Below are 13,950 nucleotides of genomic sequence, written 5' to 3'. Positions count from 1 at the left end.
GTCAAATAAAGAACTAGAGAGGAGCTTTGTTTTTAACAATCACTTGCATTGGAGGGAGATGAGGCAGGGTATCCTGAAAACTGTCTCATGTTCTTCTCAGTACCCAGCACTAACTTCCATTGGTTGGCTCCTTCTCGGTCTCTAGAAGTCATACTGCTGTATTTGGGCATGTCCAAAGAGAATGACTAGGTAAAGCAGAAACCCTACTGTCAATATGCCTTTAGTTCATTATAATATGGATATGTGTAAATGTAAATTATTGATTAAATTCCAAGAAATTTAAGGACAATTTACTGTATTTGTAATATGTATTTGTTTTTTTTTTTTTTAAGATTTTATTTATTAATTTGACATAGAGCGACAGCCAGCGAGAGAGGGAACACAAGCAGGGGGAGTGGGAGAGGAAGAAGCAGGCTCCCAGCGGAGGAGCCCGATATGGGGCTCGATCCCAGAACGCTGGGATCATGCCCTGAGCCGAAGGCAGACGCTTAACGACTGCGCCACCTAGGCGCCCCTGTAATATGTATTTGTAATATGTCACTGATTGCAAGAGAAAAAATGTCAGTGGATTATTTCTCTTATATTTCATAATCTTTCACATTTTTTTCATCCTTCCTTTTTGTATTACTGAAACGCTCAATTAATAAGCCTGTTTGGTTCATCCATCTCCACCACACTACAATTCACTGTAAGAATTAGAGGACAGCTGCCCCTCTTCTATAGTTTTCTTATCAAATAATGGAGTGACGTTTCCAAAAATTTTCTTAAAAGGGTTTGGTGGATGAAACTGTTCCCAGTTATCACCCCTCCAGTAAAGAATGACTCTGCCACTCTGAAAATGACCTGGCCCGTGAGGCTGCCATGGAAAAGCTGAAGAAAGAGTGAGTCCAGGGACCGAGGAGGCTCCTGGACCTAATTCATACCAGCTGTAATCTGCTGCCTTCTTTAAAACCAGAAAAATGGTTTATGGCTCTGTATTGCCAGACTCTACGACTGCACAGACACTCCCCTGGGGTGTCTCATTCCCCAGTGGGGAGGGTCCTGAGCTAACACTACTGTCATTTTGAATTAGTGCTGACACAGAGCATCACAGCCGACTGTTCTTCTCCACCTTGTATTAAAACTGGTAAAGGGGAGAGGAAGAGCTAAGGTCAGTATATTTCTTTAAACCTTTGCAGAAATAGCAAGGCCAATTCCCAACTACTCCATAAATAAATTTTAATTCTTAACACACAATAAGAGAAAAGCTCATCTCAGAACAAGCTTCATTTCCCTAAACAAAAAAAAATCATTAGCATCAGTATTAAGTGCTTCTTGTTAGAGACAGCTCCCCTGATCAAAGAAAAAGTTTCATTCCTCTCTCCTAGAAAGAATGTTATCTTACTGCTCGCTCCCACAAATCCTCACAGGGAGTTTGCTGTTTACCTCCTTCAGATCCTGCACGACAGCTGCGAGCCTCTCATTTTCTGCCTGAACGTTGGTGACCACGGCCCGGCTCTGTTTCAGTTCGTTCTGCATCTCCAAGATCTTCCCCAGATAGTAAGCTTCCTTGGAGGCAGATTCCTGCAGAAGCGTTTCCTCCCGAGTCTCCCCATCCTCAGCAACCTTCCGGTGGATGGAGAAGGACTGCCCAAAGGCCTGCAGAGTATTTGAAAATTAAAAAAAAAAAAAAAAAAAAGAGTGCCCGATGAAATGCACCATAGCACGAATGTAACTGAGCTCACTGATACTTGCAATAATTCAAATGCAGTGAATAAGGGTAAAGAGAATTTTTAAATATCTTGCTAAAGATATATATAATGAGTTAAGGAAAACCTGAAAAACGCTGCTTGTTTTACGTTACTATTTTCTTAAACTGATCCTATTAAGGAACAGACAGTTCAGTGCTAATGAGGTCATCAAAATTCACATTCTCATTTTCATTCTAGAAAAAAAATCCCAAAAACATTTTTCAAGGAAGAAAATAATGGTTTCATTAGCTATCTGATACATTAGTGGTAAGAATACACCAATTATGAACAGCACCCTGAAGAGAGAAAATCCCCAAATGGCATTCAAATTGCCCAGTACTACAAAAAAAAAAAAAAAACACATTGAAATGTAGTCACTGTATGAGAAAATGTGTATGTATCTACATATTTGTGCAAAAAGAAAAACAGAATAAACCAGAAACTAATGAAATTGGTAAGCTACAGGGGATGAGTGGGAGCGAGGCGGGGGGTGGGAGGGGGTGGGTGGAATGCAATACAAGGGATGAGGGATACTTTCAGGAGCAGTCTTGACTCTCAGAACTATAGTAATGTTTCCCATACCTTCCAAATAAATAATAACTAAAACCAACCTCTGTGTGTCAGGGCACCCCAAGTGGAACACAAACAGTAACAAATGTTCCTAGCTGTACTATAAATGAACAACTTAAGCATACTGAGAGGGATGGGGAAGAAAAGATCTGGCCTGAATAATTTGGGAAATCAGTATTTTTGCTATATGCCAAAGACAGAAAGAACTATACCCAACTCCTACAGTCGAGTTAGTAAATTCTCACGGAGATTATGGGATCACAATTCTAAAAACTTCTTTATATGTATACTAGGGTTAAACAAATAAGTAACTATATTATCAGTCATGAATGCCAGGTCTCTCACAGTTGGAGAAAGTTACAAGTAAGGAAAGGCAGAAATCTAGAAGAAAGCTAGTGGTACTGAGTTGTAATTAGAAACATCAGGATGAACTTACTGTCTTTAATAGGTAGATAAATATTTGTAGATACACAGATGGAGAGAGATATTTCCCAGCTCCGCCCTCTGAGAGGCCCAGAAGTAAGAACATCTCAGTAGCAAGGCGCATACCTGCACGTGGATTTTGTTTCTAAATATCGATCTCCAATTAAAAGAACTAGGGTCCTTTGGAGAAATGACCCATTCTTGAGCTAGAACAAAATGAATTTCATACATCTTGTGGTGCCAAAGAGTAAATAACAAAATGCTTTCAAAAAATAATGGGGATCTGTCAAAGGACACAAGAGCCTGTCAGAAGGGGCTCCCAATGGCCAAATCTGGGATAATTTGAGCAATAAAATAAATAACTGTAGTAATGAATTATAATCAATAGAATAATATAATCACGAGTCCACATTGATACAATAACTGAATAAATGAGGGAAGGAATAGCTCTTCCTTTCAGTAGAATTCCAATTAATAAGTGTAGTAGAATGATGGAGATAAAATATATCAGAATTTGGCAAATACCAAGTAATAATTTTTGTAGGTAAAAATTATCAATGGAATATAAAATTAATAGGCCAAAAGTATGATAAGAAATGGGATATTTGCATAGTCTTAATACTTACTAGGAGGAGACAGCATGATTTAACAATTTCAAAGACTCTTCAAATTTCACTCGTAGAACAGAAATGTAGAAAAATAATAACCTGCAAACCTGTGTCTCAATAAACTATCTTTAGAATCTCTATATGGATAAAAATCAAAAGATTGTTCCAAAGCATCAACTGAGAAAGAAACATCCCAGTGTGGATGGATGGATGGATGTTCATCTGTACAGACTAGAATACTCTTGGCATTTGGCTTGTTAAGTCTCTGAACAGAAAGAAATTCTTATTTGAGTAGTCAAAATTTTGTATGTAGTAATAAGCATATAGACTCATGAACAAATGAAAAATTATCTTCAGGGATGATGTTTACTTTGCTTTTCCATCAGTAATGGTCAGATCCTGTGAGGTCAATTCTGAATTCATCACCCATTAGAAAGCCTTTGGAGGGGAGAGATCTGGCAGCACATAACCCCCCCCCCGCCCCACCCCGCAGTGACCTGGTGAAGTGACCCGGTGAAGTCTTCACCAGACCCTCACCCCAGCAAAGGAATCCTGACTATACAGTTAAGCATTAATAAAATTTACATTTAGCATGAACTGTGCATCAAGCACCTCAGCTAGCTTCCTTTTTACAACCTACTTTTCCACTTCTTTGTAACAGAAAACTGCCACAGGGCCATTTTCTTTACTCTGTGAGTAAAATCCATAGACTTAGGCACTCGGAGTATGTCTGTCATATTATTCTCAGCATGTAGGCAATGGTCTCTTCGTAGCTAAAACAACCTCTAAAGTCTTAACAGCAGTGAATTTGCCTTTCCACCCCTGACATAAAGTTTTAAAAATTGTTCTCTGGATCCAGCACTAAAGGAAATAAAATTTTCAGATAAATACATGGAATAGATTTTCAAAAAAGAATCAAGAATTGAAATTGCAAATATAAACACTTTGATGACTCTTTAATTTATATTTACTGCAGTTCAGAAACCTTAACTGAACATATGAGTTTCCAAAGTTAGTCATTTTTTAAATGAAGAACCTGACCCTTCATTGGACCTGATTTGAAAACCAATGAAAGTACGCAAGGTTATCCAAGGACATTAACCATGGTAAAGTTTTTCACTTGTAATAGAAAAATGATACCAACATTGCACAAGCTACAGATACCCCACTATCTACATTTGCAAATCCACTGAGTACAAACACTACTCAGAAAATATCTGCATTTTAGAAAGGGGGAGTAAAGTAGAAAACACTCCTACTTTGCCTAATGCCTAATTGTCAGTAAGCAAAATGGGACAGGACGCCAACTGACATCTATCATTTGGCTAATTGTTAAAGTGGATTAACCAGACCTGTCTAGCTCTGCCAGGTAGCTTCCTCCTCCATCACTATTCCAAGTATGTCCTGACAAAGCTGGGCCCAAGAAAAGACAGATAATCTTTTTCAAGGCCATTGAAGCCTGTATGCTTGGCAGAAATCACAAAACTAGCTTCAATGTCTATTTATAGGCAAACCTAGCATAGTCATGCTTCTAGTTATATTTCGTTCAGACAGCAAATTCCTTTTAGGTACTGCAATCATTTCATGGATAATTTTCATTTGAAATTAATTCAAGTAAGCTGACATTTCTCTACAATTTTGGAATATATTCTAATTGCACAATATTATCTTCATCTAGTCCATTGCAATGTACTGCAGTTGCTTTCAATGATATACCAATGTAAGTCCAATTAGCTATATAATACGTTCTTTCCATTCTCATTTGACTCACATGACTTCTTAATCCAAAGAAAATTGATATTTTTTACCTTCATGTTCAGGACAATATATTAGCTGTTAAGTGGAATTCTCATACTTAACATGAATGATTAAAGAAATAAAAGTTTGGCTTGTATATTTAATAACGTCACATTATCTTAATATGTGTCCTTGGTTACAGAATTTTCATTCTTTCATCATAAAAATTGTAGCAAAACAGTGCACTAAGTCACCCAAGGACATTAGACAAAATAGTTTTTATTTGAAATACTAAAATTTATTCATTGTTCATTCACTCTACAAGTATTTACAGAGAACTGTAATAGGCGCTGCTTAAGGCACTGAAGATCCGCTATGTTCTAGAAAAAAGATCTCTCCTAGTGGGAGCATACATTCCAGTGTAACATAAATAAATCCATAAGTATGTGGCATAATGTTGCAAAAGTTCTAGAAAGAAAATGAAAGCCAGGGTGAAAGCATAGAATAGCACTGCCTAATAGAACTTCCTGCAAAGATGTATCTGTGTTTTCCACTAACCACTAACCACTAACCACTAACCACAGGTGACTAATGAGCTCTTAAGCTGTGGCTAGTGTGACCAAAGAATTGAGTTTTTAAATTGTATGTAGTTTCATGAATTTTAATTGTCATAGTTGGCTAGTGGCTACCATGTTGGACAGTGCAGGGATAGAGTAAGGCAGGTGCCGAGAGAGGAAGCCCTATTTAGACAGGACCTTTAGGGAAGGGGATAACCTTTGAGCAGACCTGAACAAAGGAGGGAGTGAGCCAGAACCTGGCCATTCCCCACAGCAGCAAGCCTAAACTTAAGTGTTACCAAGCAAGAATGACTACTGCCGTGGCACCTCTTTAAAGACCGTCAGTGGCATGGCATGGTGGCATCTTCAGGTCTCTGCCACAGCACTTTAAGGCCTGGGTGAGCCAGGGATTACTGAGACATGATTTAACCTGTAAGAAGAAAAGGGTTGGCAACTAGTCTGTCACTATAACCCATCCTCCCCAAAGAACTACCTTACCTTCTTTGAACATACAATAAAAACGATTTGACCAATTACATGTCTCTGTTGCTGGCCAGGAAATTCAGCATTAAATGCTCTACAGGAATTAGCTAAAATATCTTAAGTTTCTGGTATAACTCTCCTGTTTTCTCTATACTGTTTTGTGTTTTTGCTGTATTTACCCCCATGGTATTGGCTTCTTTTATTTTAATCTACTTCAAATACTTTTGGAGTAGAAAGGATATGGATTATAATCCCATCAAATGGTTTAAATCATGTTGAATCACCATTTCTTTGAAATTTAAGCCTCAAAGAAAGTCCATGTTAAAGAGTGGAGTTTGAGAGTTTAAGAGAACTGAGAGTTCTGTTAAGGATTCATTTTCATTCTGTGGAAAATAATGGGTCCGAAGGATTTCATAAAGTGTGCACATGTGCGCACACACACAGGAATAAATGAGTTAAACTTTTTAGAAGGGACTGAGAAACATTTCCCAAACCACTTATTCCAGCAGCAAAGTGTCTTAGAGGGTATGATCCAATTACAAAAGAAGGGATCATTGGAGATGAGACAACCCAAAAGTACTCAGCTAGGAGAAACTGGTTTCCATGACTCATGGCCCAAAAGTTATTAGGAGTCATTGGGTATCCTTGACAGTTAGAATCTCAAGCCTGATCCTTGAAAGGGCACATGTACGCATAAGAGGCAAAAGAGGTCAAGGGTGTGGGCTCCTGAGCTAGACCAACTCTGCCACTTCCCACCTGCAGAACATTGAGCAAGTTACTTAATATTTTGTACCTCAGTTTACTCATCTCATAGTGTTGTTGTGAGGCTTAAAAGAGAAAATCTATGTATCACTTGGAATAGTTCTTGGGACAAATACAGTAAGGGCTCGAAAATTATTGTTTATTATTAGGAGAAAGAAAATATGCTTTGGAATCAAACCCATTTGGATTTAAATCTGCCTCTTCTGAAATCTCTGGCAAGATTTTGAAATTCTATGTCTCAGTGATTGCATGTACAAAACGAGAAGAATAGCATCTACCTTAAAAGTAAAAACAAAATAGTCCTAAAAGGTAAGGATATGAGAGAAGAGATTTAAAATCCACCACAAGGGATGCCTGGGTGGCTCAGTTGGTTAAGCGTCTGCCTTCCGCTCAGGTCATGATCCCAGGACCCGGGGACGGAGCCCCGTCTAGGGCTCCCTCTCCTCCATATTCATGCTCTCTCTCGCTATCTCTGTCTCTCTCTGTCTCTCTCTCAAATAAATAAATAAAATCTGTAATAAAAAAAAATAATCGGGAGGCCCGGGTGGCTCAGTCAGTTGAGCGTCTGCCTTGGGTTCAGGTCATGATACCAGGGTCCTGGGATTGAGCTCTGCGTCGGGCTCTCTGCTCAGCGGGGAGCCTGCTTCTCCCTCTCCCTCTGCTACTCTCACTCTCTCTCTGCCAGGTAAATAAATAAAATCTTTAAAAAAAAAATCCACTACACAATGCCTTGCACACAGTAGATGCTTACTCAGTACCAGTCGTTAGCCTCCCTCACCTGCCCTTTGGAAGTCTCAGATCTGACCCTGGTAGGCTGTTGCTTCCTCTGGTGTAAAAGTCCTGGGTGAACTCTCGCATGACTCAGGAGGCAGTCTGCCTCTCTATGGACCACAGCTCCTTGTGTATTTCTGAAACACTAAACCTCTTACCAGAAGTTCTGATGTAACCCGTTCTCTTATTAAGCCATTAAAAATGTAAAAAGACAAACACATTTCTCAAGCCTTAGGCTCTAAGGTTTATTTTATCAAAGAATTCAATTTTATCTTCTTTCCGTGAGAATTTTCAACTCTTCCTTAACCTTCCCCATCTTTTCTGGCTTTTAACCCAACTCCTACCCAATTATAAATCCCATCTATCTGGGAAACACAGGATAGATATGACAAATTGGGTTATTGCTCCTGATTTTTTCAAGTGCAATACCTAACAGCTTATCATTCAAATATATACTTACTTAAAGCCTAGAAGGTTTTTTTTTTTTTTTGTATCCTTGCTGGTTTGTAATTGGCACCTTCTGTCTTGCTGAACAAAACTCCCTTTCAAACTATTCTGAGATTTTTCAAAATTTTGTTGTTATATATCAAATATACACAAAGAAAATTTATAACAAAATATAACCAAAAAAATCAAAATTAATTTCTGTAGTTTAAGAAAAAGACCATGACCCATTAGCCTCAAAAACTTGTTTGCCCTTCCTTTGTCCTATCACCCTCATTGCACCCCAGCCCTTCCCCAAGTAGACACGATCCTAAATTTTGTATTTACCATTTTGCTTTTTTTTGTAGTTTACCATATATGTATGTATTTGTAAATAATATACTGTTCAATATTGCTTGTTTTAAAGTCCTATGATGGAATCATTCCATATGCACTCTTTTGCAATTTGCTTTTTTAACTCAACTTTACATTCCTACAATGTAGCCATTTTGATTGGTATAGCTATAACTCATCTTTTTTCATTGCTATTGTCTACTGAATAGATACCTCATTTTAATAATCTGTTCTCCTGACAATGGATAATTGGATTGCTTCTAGTTCTTTGACATTATAAGCAATGTGGCTCTGAACATTCTTGTGCCTATCCCCTAGGAGAGTCCTTCTCAAAATACATGTGGTGAGGAATAGTTTTATTTCCAATCTTTAGTGAACTAACACTTTTGTAAAATACAATAAAAATAAATTACTCTAAGCATACTCCTACCATACGACCTAACTGTTCCACTTGTAGATATTTATTTACCCAAATAAATGAAAGTATGTGTCCACATAAAGATTTGTATGTAAATGTTTATAGCAACTTTATCTGCAATAGCCAAAAACTAGAAACAACTCAAACGTCCACCAATAGGTGAATGGATAAACAAATGTGGTATAGCCATACAATGGAACTTTATTCAGCAATGAAAAGGAATGAACAGCTAATACATGCAATGACATGCAAAAGAATTATGCTGAGACACGAAGCCAGACAAAACTAGAGGGCATACTGTAAGAGTCCATTTATATGACATTCTAGAGAACGTAAGCCAATCGGAAGGAAGCACCTGAGTGGTTGCTCTGAGTTGGGGTGGGGGTTGTTGCGGAAGGGATGTGTAGGGGCAAAAAGGAGTATTACCAAGGTGCATGAAAATCCATTAAGGACTGATGGATATGTTCATTATCTTGGTTGTGGTAATGATTTAGTAAGTGTATGCCTTTGCCAAAATTGAACAAACTGTTCACTTTATGTACAGTTTGTAGTATGTCAATTATACCTTAATAAAGCTGTACAAATATAAATCCCCAGAAAAATGTGAGAAGAAAAATATAAAACATAAGCCTCAATTATTTTTTAAGACTATTTTTTAAAGAGCAGTTTTAGGTACACAGCAAAACTGAGAGGAAGGTTATGGAGATTTCCCAATACTCCTTGCCCCCACATAGGCGTAGCTTTCCCCACCAGAGAGGTACATTTGTTACAATTGCTGAACCTACACTGATACATCATTATCATTCAAAGTCCATAGTTTACATTAGGATTCACTCTTGATGTACTTTGTGTAGATTTGGAAAAATGTATAATGACTTAAATCTACCTTTATAGTATCAAACAATTTCACTGCTCCAAAAATTCTCTGTGCCCTGCCTATTCATCCTTCCCTCCCTGCTAACTTCTGGCAACCACTGATCTTTTCACCATCTCCATAGTTTTGCCTTTTCCAAGAGTGCCATACAGTTGGAATCATAATGTATTTAGCCTTCTCAGATTGGCTTCTTTCATTTAGGAATATGCATGTAAGTTTCCTCCATGTCTTTCCATGGTTTGGTAGCTCATTTACTTTTAGCACTGAATAATATCCCATTGTTTGGATGTACCACTTTTTATTTATCCATTCATCTACTGAAGGACATCTTAGTTGCTCTCGAGTTTTGGCAACTATGAACAAACCTGCTGTAAACATCCATGTACAGGTGTTCTGTGGATATGTTTTCATATCCATATCCCTTTGGGTAGATATCAAAGAACATGATTACTAGCTCGTATAGCAAGAGTATGTTTAGTTTTATAGGAAACCACCAAATTGTCTTCCAAAGTGGCTGTACCATTTTGCATTTCCACCAGCAATGCATGGGAGTTCACATTGCTCCTCATCCTCACCAGTATTTACTTAAGTAATATTTTAAATATTAAATTTAACAGACATAAAATTATATTTCAATAAATTTAACCAAAACAAACATAACACAGGAGAAAAAAAGGATTACAAAAGGATTATAAAAACTGTACCATTATTCACTGTAAGAGTGATTAATATAAACTATATTTATCTTGGTACAGACGTATAGGAAATGATTTGCAAGCCAGTGCTGATTCCCAGATACACACACTTTGAACAGCATTATCCTAACTCACAAGTGCAAAAGTTTCTCTCTGATGGTTCTCAGCCCTAGTGGCCTACTAGAATCACCTGGAAAGCTTTTGAAAAACAGACACACAGACTCCATTGCCAAATATCCTGAGTTAACCGATTTGGGACAGAGATTCCTAAACATTCTTGGTTTAAGGTATATTTGGTGTCTCAATAATGTTTTCATAGCACCCAGGACAAAAGAAATACTGAACAATTCTTTTTACTAAATGTTTATGTCCTAAGAATGTAGTAGCTGTTTGAACAAAAAATGTAAATTTAAAGAAAAAATAATATTTTCATTTCATTCTTGAATAATGACAATTATGTACTAATAAGATGTGTGCCCCCACTGGGCACTGCACAATTTCTCAAACCTGGAATCAGATTGGACCCTGTCACCCTCATTTCCTGTTCCACATTGATTTTCATATGGCATCTGCTTTTTATTACAAAAACCATTGAAAACCCAGCTTTGCAAAATATTGCATAAAAAAAGGAATGTAGCTCAATCTAATATTGAAACTGAACCGAACTATTTTGAGCTCATAGTTCACATAGTGTCAAAAGATTATCACTGTGTTCCCCTCAAACGTGTAAATATCTCATGGTCCTCTGTGGGTTTGCAGTGGTGCCTCTCGGCATTTAGGCACACAAGGTCTAGGCATCCACAGGCCTGGGGTAAAGCCTAGCCTAAGTATTTCTGGCATGCTCATTTCGAGATTCTCATGTAAGGAAGGGTTGAGATCCACTGCTCTAGGGTATGGGCCAGGTTGTTGATTACACACAGCCTCAGCTCTTCCTACCAGGGCTGCGGAGCATTCCAACGTTGCTGCACTGACTCACGCTGTCACCAGCAGTGTCCAAGAGGTCCTACTGCTGCAATCCTTATTCTTAGACCTTTAGACTTTGAAGTTTTTTACCACCTGTTGGTTTCATTTGCATTTCCCTGATTACTAATGAAGCTATGCACTTTCATAGCTTATTAACCATTCCATTTCCATTTGTGTGCAGTTTCTATTCAAGGTTTTTTTTTCATTTTTCAACAGAGTGCGTCCCCCCCACCTTGTCAGTTATATGCATGGCAAATATCTTCCCCCAGTATTTATGGCTTGTTTATTCACTCATTTTACAGTGTCTTTTCTCTCTCTCTCTCTCTCTCTCTCTCTCGAGAGAGAGAGAGAGAGAGAGTGGGGGGGGGAGGGACAGAGGGAGAGGGACAAGCAAACTCCATGCTGAGCAGGGCTCAATCTCAGGACCCTGAGACCATGACCTGAGCAGAAATCAAGTCAGACGCTTAACTGACTGAGCCACCCAGGTGCCCCTACAGTGTCTTTTGAAAACATAAGGTCTCATTTTCTAAAGGACAGGTTCCTGTTTCCTTACTATTGGTTAGTAATAAGTACGGTAAATATTTTCTCCCCCCATTCTTTCAGTGATGTCTTTTGATGAAATAATGTCCCTGATTTCAAGGTAGTCCAATGCCCAGTCCTTTGCTCCCTGGCTAAGACTTTCTGTGTCTCATTTAAGCCTTCCCTCTTCCAAGTTCATAAAGTTATTCTGTATTTTCTTCCAAAAGTTTAAAAGTTTTGCCTTTTACATTTAAGTCCCTTAATCCACCTGAAATTGATTTTTGTGTACAGAATGAAGTACAGATCTATTTTAATTATTTTCTATATAAATAATCAATTTCCCTAGCACTATTTAATGAATTGCCCCTCCTTTTCTGCTGATGTAGAGTGCCAAGTCAGCCATAAATCATATTGACATAAGTGTGCCTGTGTCTAAGCTATCCCATAAGTGTGCCTGTGTCTGGTGGTCTTAGGGCACGGAAGTGAGGGGGAGTTCCCCTGAGAAAGAAGTGGTCCCTTACATCATCTAAACCTTTTTTGTTGTAATTTAAGCTTTGAACTATCTGCACCAAACAGGATGTCATTACTAATGGCAATCTATTAAATGAAAATGCCATACTGTGTAGGAAAGGAGCAAATCCATATTGATTTTGAAATTCAGCCAGTGAATATGTAAAACCTAGGTTTTTCTTTCCTTCATGTAACGAATATATATCATTATTAAAGAAAATACAGATAATCCCAAAAAATAGAAAAAGAAAAAAAAGTTACACCTTTCTTCCCCCACCCCCACAATTTAGGGCAATTAAGGATCTCCAAATCCTTGCTCACTGTTGCCTACTGGGCCCCTTGAGGTTTTTAACATGTGTCTTACTCATAAAAGTTCAGGCCTCAAGCTAGGATCTGGTCTTCTTCCCTGGTGAACTTGGCTCAACCAAAAGGACTCCATCTGCCCAGGATGCTGTCCACCCACGCTTCCTCCTCCTTAGCTCTACCTAGGTTCTAAATATTTTTTTGTTGTTGGCAGGGTGATATATGTCATAAGAAACCTTGGGATCAAAAGTCTTAGACAACCACTATCCCCTAGTTGATGTATATAGTCAATCTTATTTCTGATGGCTTTCAGCCCCCTTTGGCTGGGTTAGAAGCTAGTCTCTTATTACTATGGCTATTCACAGTCCCAAGCAAACCACAGAGACTTCAAGAGTCAGCATAAGGAAAAACAGACATACTCAGCAAGTAATCTCTTTTGAGATTGCTTACTTAGCAAAACATGTCTAATCAGAAGCAAAATTCAAATGCACACATTTTATGGGTATTACAACCAGAAAGAAACTCTTCAATGTTTTTTGAACAAAACATGTATAAAACACAGGTAAAAAAATTTTTTCTGGACCCAATGAGGGTCTTTGTCTATTAAAATGTAGATAAAAGGAACCTAAGTCATCATAAGTTATATTCTGGATCTCCAAGTATAAAAATAATAAATTTTACATTCCTTTTCCTGATTAAAGATCAAACCAAAGTCCAGTAAAAAAAATTCTTTTTGCTAACTTTCCCTCCCTTCCCTTTCTCCCTTTCTGTCACCCTTCCTTCCAACCAACATTCACTCAGAATCTATGCATTTAGGTACCAAGTCACGGGAATATCAAGGCCTCATTATATTGTATGAAGAAACCTGGTGGTTTTATTTATATGCAGGTTTTGTATAAAAACAAGTTACTCCCTTGGGGTGCCTCAGTGGCTCAGTTGGTTGAGTGCCTGACCCTTGATTTTGGCGAAGGTTGTGATCTCGGGGTCTTGAGAATGAGCCCCACATTGGGCTCCACACTGCACGGAGTCTGCTTGAGATTTTCTCTCTCCCGCTCTCTCTGCCCCTCCTCCCACTTATGCTCTCGCTAAATAAATAAATAAATAAATAAATAAATAAATAAATAAATAACATCTTTTTAAAAAATCGTCAAAACCATAAGTCTACCCCTTTAAAAGACAACTTGTAGAGCCATTCAGTTGATTCAGCTCAAGAAAATGAACTGAAATGAGCTCAGGCAGTGAGTTCCCTA

At 38.1% G+C, this 13,950-nt stretch overlaps 1 protein-coding gene across 7 annotated transcripts in view; it reads right to left on the bottom strand.

Moving 5' to 3' along the window:
• BICD1 (BICD cargo adaptor 1) overlaps positions 1-13,950 on the bottom strand; it is a 221,284-nt gene that overhangs the window by 121,662 nt on the left and 85,672 nt on the right. For all 7 annotated transcript variants that reach the window (XM_040642319.1, XM_040642314.1, XM_008683465.2 and 4 more), the window contains one exon: positions 1,426-1,638. In XM_040642319.1, coding sequence (XP_040498253.1) covers positions 1,426-1,638 — 213 coding nt within the window. The remainder of the gene's footprint in view (positions 1-1,425; positions 1,639-13,950) is intronic.

Source organism: Ursus maritimus, unplaced genomic scaffold (assembly GCF_017311325.1).
Source record: "Ursus maritimus isolate PB19 unplaced genomic scaffold, ASM1731132v1 scaffold_26, whole genome shotgun sequence".
NCBI classification, from domain to species: Eukaryota; Metazoa; Chordata; class Mammalia; order Carnivora; family Ursidae; genus Ursus; species Ursus maritimus.
The sequence above is the reverse complement of the archived record's forward strand: the minus strand, read 5'-3'. Positions and strand labels throughout refer to the sequence as shown.